The sequence below is a fragment of the Leopardus geoffroyi genome, chromosome C1 (assembly GCF_018350155.1).
Source record: "Leopardus geoffroyi isolate Oge1 chromosome C1, O.geoffroyi_Oge1_pat1.0, whole genome shotgun sequence".
Taxonomy (NCBI): domain Eukaryota; kingdom Metazoa; phylum Chordata; class Mammalia; order Carnivora; family Felidae; genus Leopardus; species Leopardus geoffroyi.
The window spans coordinates 132,323,491-132,338,591 of NC_059328.1; the positions used below are offsets into that span (position 1 = coordinate 132,323,491).

A 15,101-nucleotide genomic window follows, 5' to 3' on the forward strand; every position below is an offset into this window, starting at 1 on the left:
ATATGAAAAACAATAACACAGATGATTTAAACAACAAAATAAACAAAAAGCTCACTCTACCAGAAACGTATAGAAAGCTGTACATCAAAACAGAAGACATATTCTCTTTAAGCATACATGGAACGCAACAAAACGGTCATATACTAGTCTCTAAAGTAAGTCTCAAGAAATAGCAAACAATCAACCTAATAATGGACACCCACTCTGAGCACAATGGAATTAAGTTAAAAATCAATTATAAAGACTGCTAAGCTCTTCATATGTTTTAACACTAAAAATAATTACTGAACAATTTCTTGCCCAATAAGACCTCAATAAAGAATTCTGAAATAAAGATATGATGGCAATAAATGAATAGATTAAAAAACATGAACAATTTAAATTAATGAAATAGAGAATCAGTTCCTGAATGGTAATGTAAGGATCCCCAAATCCTCTCCCTCATAAAAACAGTGAAAACACTGGAAAAATGGTTAAAATCATCTTTTTTTCTGAACTATAGAAATTAACCAAAATCTAATAACAATCCAATGGGTGTTTATTTAAGAAAAACTGCTGGGCCACCTGGGTGGCTCAGTTGGTTAAGCATCTGACTTTGCTCAGGTCATGATTTCACTGTTCGTGAGTTCGAGCCTCATGTTGGGCTCTGTGCTGACAGCTTAGAGCTTGGAGACTGCTTCAGATTCTGTGTCTCCCTCTCTCTCTGCCCCCCACCCGCTCACGATCTCTCTCTCTCAAACATTAAAACAATTTTTTTTAAAAAGAAAAACTGCTGAATACCAGTACAAATTGCAAATTATGTGGTGTTTCAACATGTACCAATCCCATCCCCCTTTCCTTAGTTTCATAGTAGATTTAAAAACAAACAGTCCAGAAGTTCCCAGAGGGGAAAGATGGATTTGAAGCTCCCCCAAAAGCCCAATCTCCAGAGAACTGTTCAATGGAAGAATGGACCTTTCAACAAGATGTGCTGGGGGAGCTGGATTTCCACATTCCAAAGAATGAAGTTGGAACCTCACACCATTTAGAAAAATTAAAATGTATTATAGACCTAAATATAAGATCTAAAATGATACAACTAATAGAGGGATACTTAGTGACCTTAGATTAGGCAAAGACTCTGAATAGGCATTTCACTCAAAAGCCTATAAAAATGACCAAAAGGCACATGAAAAGATGCTCAACACCATTAGTCATCAGGGAAACACAAAACAAGCACAGCAAAATACCCCTTCACACCCCCTAGGATGACTATAATAAAAAAGATGGACAATATTGACTGATGGCAAGATTGTGTAGAAATTGGAGCCCTCATGCACTGCTGGCAGTTCTAAAATGAAGCAGTCACTTTGGAAAACACTTTGGCAGTTGCTCAAAATGTTAAACAATGACCTACCGTATGACCCAACAATTCCACTCTTAGTTCTATACACAGGAGAAATGAAAATGCATGTCTGCACAAAAACTATGAATATTCATAGTATTCATATAATCAAAGAATAAAAACAATTCAAATGCTCATATCCTGATGAATGGAAAAACAAAATGGTATATTAATACCATAAATATATTATTCAGCAACAAAAGTAAATGTAATGTATGGTAAAACATGAATGAACCCTGAAAACATTATGCCACTTGAAAGAAGCCAGGCACAAAAGACCACATGGTGTATTATTCCACTGGCATGAAATGTCCAGACTAGGCAAATCTATAGAGACAGAAAACAGATTTTGAGGTTGCCAGGGGTGAAGTAGGGTTTGAGCGAGAGTGATTTTAAATACATATGCGGTTTGTTTAAAGGAGGGATTAAAATATTTAGAATATTTTATTCTCAATTCCATAGTGGTAATGGTTACACTACTGTGTGAATATACTACCAACCACAGAATTGTGCACTTTAAAATAATGAATTTTATGGTATATAAATTATATTTTAATCCATCTGTTATACAGAAAAAGAAATATATTACATGTTGTTTAAGAACACAAACTATGACAGAACAGTTACCCCATTTCACATAAGTAGTGTTCTCAGGGGATGAAAGAATGGATGAACAGAGGGCTTCAGAGTGATCTAATGTTTCGTCAACTTTACAAAATGATTTATATCATAAACAACCTGAAAAAAACTGAAAATATTTCAGTATCCTAAAATATTAGCTGTGAATATGTTATTCTCAATATGTTTGAAAGATTTCATAAAATGAAAGGTGATTGAAAACATACATTTTTTTGAATTTTTAAAAACATTTTATTTTTAAGTAATTTCTACACCCAGAGTGGAGCTTGAACTCACAACCCTGAGATCAACATCTGCAGGCTCTACTAACTGAGCCAACCATGTGCCCCCAAAACATTTCTTGTTTACTCTGAACAGTGACTGTTACCTTGACTACTTGATTAAAAATTCCCAAAGGCTTTTCAAATTATTGTATTTAATATAGTCATTTTCTGTTGAGAATACAGTTGATGAATATTTACAGTTGATTACACTTGACTATAATAAAGCAGTTTTCCAATAAAAAATCAAAATGTAAATATTCAAATTATTTCTATTTGAACTCTGGATCTTGAGAACTTCTCCAAGTGCCTCCACTTTTCAGATTTCAGTTAGTTTATTAAATTATTATTTCCTTTTTTGAGAAAATAAAAAAAAACTGTAGTGAATAATCCAATATGGAATTTCATAAACTAGCAGGAAATCATGAAGAAGAATTTGTCATCCTGAAAGGTCACAGACGATAATGAGCAGAGTATATGAAAGAGATGGTAAAATAAAGCGATACATGTGAAAGTACTTTATACATTCTTGGTCACTATTTACTACCATTACTAATGATGAAAACAATAATATGGTGCTTGGAATGGAAACCCACATTGGAGGATAATGAAAGATTAGGTTGGAGAGAGAAAATAAATGAAAATGAAGAAGGCTCTAAATAGGAGACTGAAGAATTGAACGTTCTTTCTGTAAATTATTGAGAGTTACTTAAAATCATGGATAGAGACTGATATGTAAAAGTGTCATTGTACTAAAATAAAGAAGTGGATCGCCAAATTATAAACCAGCTTCATTCCTTTGATCTCTTCACCTTTATTTACCATTATTCCACAAGGTAGCCATTTGCTTATCATTACTTCATTCTTCTTTCTTTCACTTCTTATTCTTCACTATACTTCTGACCTCTTTCCATTAATTCTCATCTTCCAGATTTGGATTTCCCTCTCTCTTTTCAAGAAAAAATACCTCATCCCTTCAAGTTTCAATATTCTTCTTACAAACTAAAGAAACAGAAGATGACAACAAAGAGGCCAGAGAGAGGACTGCCATCATCATTACAACATCTTTAACTCCTGGCTGGGATGGTGGTACAAATGCTACCAATCGGAGAAGGAGGACTGTGTCTGGAAGATATCGTGTAGAAAAAATTAGGACATGGGGAAAGGGGCCAGCAAAGAACTGGGAAGTCAAAGGTAAGTTCAGGTTGTGAGCCCTGAACCAGAAGAAAACTGGAACCACTGACAGGACAAAGGATAAATGAAAGACAAGGGAAAGAGTCCATTTCAGCCAACTCATTTTAAGGTGACTTGGTGATATCTGATGAAACAGAACAGGACAGTAGGAAAGACAGCAGCTGGAAATATAAATGCCACAGTTATCAGATCCGAGGTGGTAAAGGAAGATCTCCAAGAGATCATTTAGGGGTAGATGAGAATTAAGGTTTCAGTAGTGGGCACAATGCACCAACAGGAGATCACCACATTTATGCAGCTTTGTGTTTGTAAAACTGTGGATTACATCATAATCTCCTTCCATAAAAAAGGATGTAAATTGAATTGAAAAATATTTTTTTTCTAAAGAATACACAATATTCTATTCTGACATCTGATATAATTTCCACAAAATATTTTGTGGTTTGGTTAACAAAAAATTGATGAGAAAACACATATTTTTTTAAAAAAATCTCTCTTGTTCTTAGAAATTTAAGGAAAATAAATAGCACATATAAAAATTTATCCTATTCTGAAGAGCTAGTAATTTGTTGGATGAGAGAAGATAAGCATACAAAAAAATTCATTACACCCAAGGCAAAATATACTGGGAAAAGTATTTTTTGCTTCTTATTTTTGCTCACTTCTCCATTGGTGAAGTGTCCCTGACACCTGATTTCCGCTCAGGTCATGATCTCATGGTTTCTGAGTCCAAGCCCCACACTGGGCTCACACTAACAGTGTGGATCCTGGGATACTCTCTCTCTCCCTCTTTCCCTCTCTCTCTCTCTCTCTCTCTCTCTCTCTCTGTCTGTCTCTCTCCCTCCCTCCCTCCCTCCCCTGCTTGCACACTATTTCTTTCTCTTTCTTTCTCTCTCTCTCTCTCTCTCAAAATAAATCAATAAACTTAAATAAAATAAAAATTTAAAAAAAAACATCTTGAAGCTGTTGTTTTCTTTCTTAGTGGAGGTTACCATCTTTTGCCTGAAAAACCTTTTAACTGGTTTCTGCATTAAATATATTTTTTAAAATCTAAGAATGGAAATATAAGAGAATAAGAACCAAGAAAAAATTTGGTGGGGAAATCTAACCTAATTCAGGCTAAGAGAAAATAAGAAGGAATGCTTTAATATTCTTTCCAATGTAACTAGAAGTATGCTGTAAATTTGCAAGTTGTCTACCTAACAGAAAAGAAACTAGAAATTAAAAAAAAAAGAAAGAAATCAGCAGCAATATTCTGGTTGTTCCTAGTATAAAGAAACCAATACTTCATGAGAAAGGTGATTAATACATCACATATTAAAAAGGAATTGGTAAAATAAAGTACTGAAATGCCCAAGAAAAATTAGATTTGCAGATATATTAAATAAAAACTCAGGATCATAAAAACAGTATTTATGGAAATCTTTATATTTAACTAACAAGATGTTAGGAATGAACTTCAAGAAAACAGAATCAGTTCAGCAATTCAGCAAAAGACATATTGTAAAGAATTTAGGAAGAAAGGAATTGAGATATATAAGAAAGTATGAAAAAAACTACAGAAGATTCAAGAGAAAAAATGTTGGGGAGTCATGGCTCTAATTTGAAGCATAAAGAATACTATTATTCTTTACTTTTAAAATGTCAAGAAGAATAATCACAGGTATTGCATTCAATAGAAAGGACACATTTTAAAAGCAGGGACTCAACTCAAAAATGATGGGAAAAAGTAACAAAAGAAGAGCAAGGAAAAAGAAATTTTATTTTCAAAGTCCAATGGTTAATGGTTAATTCATTTTTATTGAACTCTGACTGTACTAAAAGTTTTTAAAAAAGAAAGGAAGTGAATAAAATACAGAATAAATCCTTTTTTATATAAGAAAATTGGTTTAAATAAAAAATAATCTTCAATAGCTAACAAAACCTGTATTGTCTGTAATAATATACATGCTGACAATGCTATTTGGTATACTATATGTTTCAGGAAGGTATAAATTATGATCAGGTTAAATTCTCCATGTAAGAAAGCTCCATATTATCTTTAAAAAGTAAAATATACCTTTGCTTCTCACTTAAATTATAATAAACAAAGCAGGTGTGAAATACAGCAATGTTAGCAGTGAGAACTGACATAGTACTGTTAGAGTCTCTATCTGATCTGAGAACAGACGGAGCCAATTACATTAGGAGAATTACTTTGTACCTGGTCACTTATTTCCAAAGTTGAATTAATTTTTTAATATTGAACATGAGTTTTTATTGATTTCATAGAACACAAAAGCAGTAAAATAAGTCAATAATTTTGTCATCTGTAACCAAAAACCAGTTATGGGGCAATTCTCATGTAAAATAGGATTATAAATATATGTGAGGTAAAATTTGGTCTACTATTTCCCCAAACAAAACATGTTCATAAATAAAATGACTATTATCATTACAACAAATTGTTATTATTTTTTAAGCCTCTCATGCCAATTACTTTGTACAAGATTCTTAAAGGAGAAAGTCACATAAATGTCTGCTAAACTTTTGCCTCTAGGCATTTTTAACAGCCAGAAGAAACAACCACAAAAAAGCATTTGATATAAAAGGATGAAGTAACTTAACATTCTCTGAAAAAATATAATGCTTCTGATTGCATACTATTTTTCTAGAACTGGACTGAATATAATGTAAAACATGAAAGAAAAATCTATAACTTGATTTTTGACTTCAAGATGCTTATTTCATCAGAGAGATAAAGAATAGAAGATAGATGGAAATACAAAGCAGCAAATTAAAAATGTGGACACATATTTTCATGGACAATATGTTCTAGACATAGAAAGGAGAAATGGAGAACAAACACATTTGAAAGAATATTCCCTTAAAGAAGTTGGGCTTACAAGTCTTAAAGAATATCCAGGAATTTGAGACACCTGCATGCCTCAGTTGGTTAAGCGTCTGACTTCAGCTCTGGTCATGAAGTCATGGTCTGTGCATTGGAGGCTCGTGTTGGGCTCTGTGCTGACAGCTCAGAGCCTGGAGACTACTTCAGATTCTGTGTTTCTCTCTATCTCTGCCCCTCCCCCACTTTCACTCTATCTTTCAAAAATAAATAAACGTTTAAAAAAAAGAACATCTAGGAATTTTAGAGATTAAGAGGGGGAGGTACAATCTAAGTGGAAGGAACAAACTGAAAAAAGCTTATGATGTATAGGTTCTTAGCAGTCTGATGAAGCCTGTGTACCACTTATCAGAAAGTTTTAGAAAGCACAAAAACTGTAAGAAAAAAGTAAAAAAAAAGTATACATAGATATAGGAATCAAATACTGTATGTTGAAATGCAGTTACCAATATTAAGCAAAAAAACACTTTTGGATGTAGTAATATACCTGCTTTTTATTAATGTATTTGGTAACAGATTGAGCAGTGGGTCTAATGATTCTCATTGTTAAAGTAATAGTGGTTTCCAAAGCCTGAACATATATGATATTTTGAGATATCAGCAACAACTTTACCGTGATGTGAATGCCTATTACTTCAAATGGGGACACATAGTTGTTGCTAATAATTAGTGTTAACTTTCAATGAGACATTAAAGAAAATAAAGGTGTAATATTTTCTCCAACAACATTCATGGGTCCCTTCAATTCTCTCCACGGACTCTCAATGTTCCACACTCAGCTAAGTCTCTGGAGAAGATAGTGAAAAGCTGTCATTCATTAAGTACCTAATGGGTGTTGGGGCACAGTGGCAAGTACTCCAGGTTATTGTTGCAACATGCTATAATGGAGACATTGTTATCATGGCCACAGATATTTGAAAGATTAGAAAAGTGAGGCTCAAGCAGTTTTATGTAGCCTGACCAGGGTCACAAACATAATGAATGACAGCTGTAGGATTAAAGTTCAAAAGTCAGGTTCCAGAGTCTCTGCTTATTTTTCCCACGCTGGAATCAGACCTACAGATCAGCAGAACGTTCTAAATGGACACTTAGAAGATGAACACAGCCAGAGGACAGAGTTGATTTTAAGAGTAGAGGAAATTGGAAGTATGGGCCAGGACCAGACTTCTGGAGGGTTCTAAAGTCTTGCGAAGAGAAATAAAAGTAAATATTTTGGACAGTACAAAAACAAGCCTTTAGGGAGGATGATGATGGAAGTAGTATTTCAGAAAGGAAGAAAACAATCTGATGGACTGTAATTATAAGGACTACAGTAATATACTCTGTTCAGAAGATTTTGGAGTAGATCTAAAATGACATATTACTATACTTAAATGCCTTATTTAAAATCAGTTGAATCCTTTGTTAATTCGCTAAAGGTGTTTTGGATTATTTTCTCAAGACCTGTTCTAAAATATAGCAAGATACACAACTCACAAAAATCAGAAAAGCACTTGGTATTCTTCAGCCTAATGAACCACACATCTACTTACCAACACTTGTGCAACTTTCACCATCCACATCCAGCTTCCACCCTTCATAGCATGAGCACTTGACTGTGTGCTTGTGCTGCTCACACACTTGACTGCACTTCAGATGATTGCTACAATAATCTATAATTTCACACGTTTTATTGTCTTTGCTTAGTCGAAGTCCTTCAGGGCAGGAACAGACAATTCCTCTTCCAGGCACAACAGAACAATGATTGCTACAGCCTCCATTGTTTAGTGAACATTCATCTATAAAAGGAGGGGAACAGATTACAGAGCATTATCAATTGTTTTGCTCAATTAAATACTAATCATTGAACTCCATTCTCTAAGGCTGGAATTACAGCAAGGATATTATACATGAAGAGAGAAAAGCTGCCTGGATTTTTTTTTCAGGGATTGAGGTAAGCATGATAAAATATTTCATCGAATAACCAAATCCTATATGATAGAAACTGGGAATGGAAGGTTTTCATTTCTATAAAACTATAGAGTACACTTTGTTTTACCCCATAGATGTAAAGTGTGTTCAATGTTTCTTTCTATTATTACTGGAGAGATTATTCTGAGACTTTCAACAGTTACACCAAACCAGTTGCTAAGGTCTCCCCAAAGGATATACATTGATCTGAAACTTTGACTTATCTCAGTGCTTATAAACAGGCATACGCATATATGTGTAATATATACATATAATATAATATAATATAATATAATATAATATAATATAATATAATATAATATAATATATACATATACATATATTTCTACAATTATAGTCTGATTCATAATGATAATGCAGGATGGGTTAGTTTGCTCTTTACTGGTTAAAGCCATTTATTTAATTATCCATTCTACCCTATATATTGGGTATTATGATTAATTCAAAGAGGCCATGAAAGCATAGTAAATAATATACATACACACAAAAAAGTAGACCTGATTTTTTGACTGAAATAATGAGCAACTAGTATTTATTACATGGATAATATGATCGGTTTATAAAGAGAGAGACCATTTTTTTTGTAGTACTTATAACTGAGAATTGCATTAGATATATTTCAGATTCTATTACATTATGAAATTGTAAGCTCCATGAAGGCATACAAAATATCTGTTCTATTTAGCCTTGTATATCTAATAGCACAGTGCCTAGGACAAATATTAGCATATTAATATTTGTTGAATTATCAAAAAAAAAATGAGGCAGCACACAGCTGTCCCAACACTGAGCCAGTTCTTGTCCCATTGGGAAAATTTCAAGATGATGTAATTATGTCCTTGATGAAAATAGCACATAATTGTTTTTTCAACCATACTATTACCTATCCCTATGTATTATTAGGTGCACAGGAATAAGGTTAAAAGAAACTTTGCCTTCCTTTGCTTTAAAAATATTTTAAGCAGTTTTCAAAGCCTATTTAATTAGTTGTTTTTTGAGATATGCTGAAAGAGAATGTTGTTCACTGACTGGCAAACTGTGGTAACATTTACTTATATACCTCAAATGTTTCCAGCTGTCTATGAAAATGTATCTAGTTCAAATATTGAGCTTAAATATAACACTTTAAAAATATTTTCTGCATTTTCTAAAGTTCTATATGGATCAACTATTCTTCATACTATTTGCCACCATAAAAGGTTACAGTAATAAGAAAAGGAAGATGTTATATTAACTAATTTTGCTAAGAATTCAAGTTTAGTATTATTTTAGAAGAAAAAAAATAGATTCATTTAGCTCCTCCAAATATGTTTGTTCATCTACAGTCGTAATCATTTCAAAACAATAGTCATTTTAAAGTATTTGCCCCATTTTTGTTCAATTGACATTCTTTTTCAAGAGAATTATGGCAAAGAAAAGTCACCATACCCAGCAGGTGAGAAACAATTGTTACAGTTCTTGTAGTTTATTTCCAATATGACTGTTCTTGTAGTACTGAAATGTCTCTTTCTGATGCTATGTGTGGAATTAAGTCATAGATTTAAAAAAAAAATTTACATTGAAATCTAAAATTGAATATATAAATATATTATATATATTATAATAAATCTAAATTATAAATCTAAAATCGAGTATATAAATATAATAAATATATAAATATATTTGTTTGGCTAGTCCCTTGTTAATTCCTCCTTCGCCCTAAACCTGTCATCAAATCCTGCAACTTTCTTTCACAATTTTTATTACCTAAAAAAGAATTTCTCGTTGACCTAACTCTAGTCAGTTTCTTCAGAGCCCTCTGTTCGACTAGTCTTCAACAATGGCTTATAAAATCTGTAGTCCCTTAGCACAAATAATTTCAATTCTACTTTCCTCCCCAACCATACCCCTCCAACCACAGAAGAAGAGACTCCAAAAAACACTAGCATAGTTTCTAACAACTCAGGCAGCCTCCCTAGCAGGACTCGAGCCCTGCTTAAAGTGCCTGCTTAAGGAAGCTCTATGCTGCCAGGAGAGTTTACTTTTTGTTTCAGACAAAACCTGGTGGTAGGCAGATAGGTCCCTGAACCCCATTTTAGAACAGTTACTTTAGAAAGCTTGTGAGTATAAGTCCTTTTTCTTCACCTTTAAGATGCAAATCTTCCACCACCAGAACTGTCTTCTTAAGGACCTGAGAAATATCTTTGAAATGCAAACATTCAAGCAGATAACTCTCTCACTCTTGTTCCCAGTTGTGTGCACCTTGTTCTGACTTGTACTACTGTCTCAAGTCAAAGATCTGAGAAATGTATTTCTCCTCTGGGATAAGCACCAATTAACAAAACCAGATGACTCAGTCACAGGGACCAGCCACCTTACCGCCTCCCAGGTGCCTTTCCCTTAGCAGACTCCAGCCTTCAAAATGCCTCTAGTCTTTTGTTTCAGTGATTTCAGTTCACGCTGAATATTCTTCCCCATTGCAATAGTTAATGCTGAATAAAATCTATCCTTATCACTTCAACGAGTGTCCAGCTTGGTTCATCTTTGACATATCTTCATAGCAAGGATCAACAGTTAACTTTGTTCTTGAATGATTCAAGATTTTTCTCATTTGCTTTCTAAATGCATATACCTTTCCCCTTGAAGTCATTTGAAAATCTCCCTGAGAAAATAATCTCTTCACTAGGATTAGGAGACTTATTTTACTAAGTGCTCCTTTTCTGTTTCCTCTGTTTGTTATCATTTGCTTTATAAATCAGATTTATTTGGAGGGAACAAAACAAAGCAAAAAACAGCTTGCTACCCAAAGGATAGGATTTTTCCATTTCAGGCAATTACCCAAGTATTAAGTCTATAGATTACCAAGTCATTTTCATGCAAGATATTTTTGTACAAATTTTACATGTATTGAGGAACAGGACACGAATTACTCCTATTTCCTCTTTAACAGGGGACGGGGTATGGGAGGATTCAAAGAAAAACAGCTTTTTTTGAGGGGCACCTGGATGGCTCAGTTGGTGAAACATCTGATTCTTGATTTAGGCTCAGGTCATGATCTCACCTTCTCTGAGTTCAAGCCCTTCTAGGATTCTCTCTCCCTTTCTCTTTGCCCCTCCCATGTTCTAAACAAACAAACTTTAAAAACAAACAAACAAAAAATAGCTTTTATGAATACAACTATTTGGAAGGAATAGACATGAAGAGGAAAAACCTACATTTTCATCATCTATACCAAATGGTTAAAAACACACACACACACACAACTCTTTCAGCTCTGGGTATCTCTCTCAAAAAATACATTCCCTAGCTACTAGTCAACCCATGCCCATTATTTAAAGTTAAATCACTGGGTATATATATTTTCTTATGTCCACTGGGTAAATGTCCATTATGCTCATTATGATACAAAACTCATAAACCAAAAACCCTGTCCAGCTAGACAGGATCTACCCTACGACTGATAGGCATGAGCCTTGAAAATAAGAGACCAAGGTGCCATTTCTCTACAGGTACCAATATTGCCTATAAGGATACATATACTGAGCTATAATACAAAGGTATATGTAAAAGAAGATAGGGAAAGGAGGACCATATAAGGCAATTCAAGCCTTTGAGCATCATTTGATTTTTTTTTTTTCATTTCCCTAACTTTCCTCCAACTTCACCTCATGAAGGGGAGAGTATATGACTTCATTATGCCATAGTGCTATAAGCAGGATAGAAATGTCTTTTTTATCTTCTTTGATACGTCCACACCCAACTTTATTGTAAACTCTTTCACTCCTGTAATCTTTTGAAATGTTTGAGCAAGATTCCTAAGTTGATGAATATAGTGACTTAAAAGCAAGAATTAATTTTCTGTTTTGAAGTAGACAAAGAAATAAATTCAGAAGAAATCTCCATTGCTTTTTTATAATACTAATTTAGAGAGCAGAGGATAGGAAAATAAGGCTGTGTTTTCATAATATTCTTCTCATTTTTCTTAATGACTATATTTTCTCTTCTTCATCTTTTTTTTTACTTAATTTGACCTGAAGGGTGAAAAAAGGTGGAAAAGCACTAATTTCTTTCAATACTTTTAGAGCACCTGGCATTATTACTATGACTTCCTATAAATATCATCATCTCCTTTTTGTTATGAGGAATCTGACATTTCCAGAAATTAAGTTACCTGCCTAGGTGAGTTAATTGAAGAACTGAAGAAAAGAATTTAAACCTGCTAAAGTCTCTCTTTTTCTATATTTAAATATTCTCAATTTTAAGAGTATTGAGAGTTTTCTTCTTTCATAATTCCTCCTACAACCTTCACGAGCAAACCTCACATTTTGTAATGCAAGAGATACTTCAATCCACCAATCTCCTTCATAAAGGAGAATAAGCTGGGAGAAGAGGTATCCAGATAAACTAAATCTGTCACCCCGTATTTGTTATTTAATCTCAGTGGGGTTTTTTTGGAGGGGGAGTGTGGGTGGGGGTTGAAACATCTAGTTTAAATTTGGCATCACTGAATGAAGACTGTTGCATTTACTGTTTCAAGATTATTTTACAGAATCACAGACATTTTGGAAGAAATGACATTTATCACATAAATTTAAAACATAATTTTTTCTGTATCACTCAGTATTCTACTAATGTTTAATTCAGATCAAAATATGATAATGTTAAGCTTAAATGTAGTTGTCTTTTCTATTTTCAATTAGGAAGCTTCATCATTTCCTAAAGTCATTTTCTCACAGTCCCCAGTCATCTCATTATTGTTATCATTCTGTAAATTCTTCTTCATTACTCTATTGATGTCACCTTCAGTATTATCTAGAAAACATATTTTGAAAATCTCCTTGCTAAATGTCTGATCTCCCCACAGAGAAGGAAATGTAATTTTCTTTACATGTTCTGGTCGGTATAAAAAGACAACTAGTCAAAAGTGATTTCAAAGTTCAAAAGCTATCTATCAGATTGAAATCATCATTTTAACTAGATAAAGCATACCAAAGAAAGCTATTGCAAGAGGACTAAAAATTTCAGAGAAAATTTTATAAACTTGAATAATATTCAGTTGATTTCATGACTCAATCTCTTCCTTTCCTCTTTTTTAACACTTCTATTGTAAGAATTAGAAGGTATGATAAATCCATTGGCTGGTAGTAAACTGCATCCCATAGGTCACTAATAAGAAGGTTCTTTTGTTCTGAATGACAAAAAATAATCAGTTTAATTGTGGAAATAACACTAACCATTCAGAGATCTAAATGATGAGCTCAACTATACAATCAAGTTGGTTGGATACAAGCCAACCTTTTCTGCTTTATTTTTGAAATTTTTGATCATATTTTAAAAACTTTTAATAGATTTATAGTCCCTGAAAAAGAGATAGGGTTCAATGCTAAAAGTTATATGTAAAGGAAATAAATGGAAGGAAGGTATGCCACTATAATAATTATCATCAAGTGGACTAAACATTTCTAGTATCCACAGAGAAGCACATCAGTAAAACATGCAATACCGCAGAGATCGCCTTCATCAGACCCATCAGGACAATCCCTTCTCCCATTGCAGAGTTTCTCTGGCTGTAAGCAGGCTGAAGTGTCATTAGCACAAGGGTATTTGGGTGGTCCACATAAAAAACTGTCACAGTCATCTTCATCTGACTGATCTTCACAATCGATATCTCCATCACATATCCATGCTTTGTTGATGCATCTCCCTTAAGGAAACAGAAACATCATCCATTTGATTGTTGCAATTAAGTCACTGTAATAATGAGTACTCACCACTGTCTTTAGTCAGAAGAAGTACTTGCTATTAGCAAGAAATGTATTGGCTGATAGTTTGACTATTTTAATGAAGGCATTTGAACAGCTCTTGCCCTACTTGTTAAAATGATCTTAGCATTAAAGCCGTAATATTTTCCTTGCTTTCAAGTTATTGTCTGACCCTATTTAAAAAAAATATTATGTGGGGCACCTGGGTGGCTCAGTTGGTTAAGCCTCCGACTTCGGCTCAGGTCATGATCTCACTGTCCATGACTTCGAGTCCCAAGCTGGGCTCTGTGCTGACAGCTCAGAGCCTGGAGCCTGCTTCAGCTTCTCCATCTCCCCCCTCTCTCTGCCCCTCCCCTGCTCATGCTCTGTCTGTCTCTCTCTCAAAAATAAATAAAGATTTTTAAAAAATTAAAAAAAATATTCTGTGACTAATTGAAAGTTTAATTATAATACTTAAAGTTTATACAAACATTTGTATATAAGTCCCTTTCAGAATCCTAAATTCTGGAAAACGTTATCAGTCTTTTGCAACCCTAAATTTAAGCAAATATTTTATTCCACAGGAGAAAATGTCCTTCTGTTTATATTTATAAGCTTAGGACCTCAACTCCTCCTAACTAGATATGTATATTCCCTCTCATAAAAGGACATAAGTGTTATCAAATATTTTAGTAGCTAAGGTACTAAATATATACAGATTTTATGGAAATATGTTTTTCTTTATTGACTTTGAAAGAAAAAATGATTAATGTTTAGCCAGCTTTTAAAAAATAATATGAAATACATAGAAAGCAAAAGCCACTGTCTATGTAAACCTTTTTTTTTTTTTCTTAATATAAATTATTCCTCCTTTCCAGAAAGTCTACATTTTTCTTCTAACTAATTTATCTTTTCTGGATTATGCAATGTTAAGGTATAGTGTGAATTAAAAATGTACCTGAAGATAAATGCTAATTATTAGCAGACTATATACCCACAATTCATAAAATGAGCAGGGAAAATGAAAAAGAAATGAAAAATATTAG

General features: G+C 33.4%; 1 protein-coding gene across 4 annotated transcripts in view; it reads right to left on the minus strand.

Annotated features, from left to right (window-relative positions):
- LRP1B (LDL receptor related protein 1B) overlaps positions 1–15,101 on the minus strand; it is a 1,910,230-nt gene that overhangs the window by 650,868 nt on the left and 1,244,261 nt on the right. For all 4 annotated transcript variants that reach the window (XM_045479681.1, XM_045479680.1, XM_045479683.1 and 1 more), the window contains exons 22-23: positions 13,818–14,018; positions 7,897–8,142 (exon numbers count right to left, since the gene is read on the minus strand). In XM_045479681.1, coding sequence (XP_045335637.1) covers positions 7,897–8,142; positions 13,818–14,018 — 447 coding nt within the window. The remainder of the gene's footprint in view (positions 1–7,896; positions 8,143–13,817; positions 14,019–15,101) is intronic.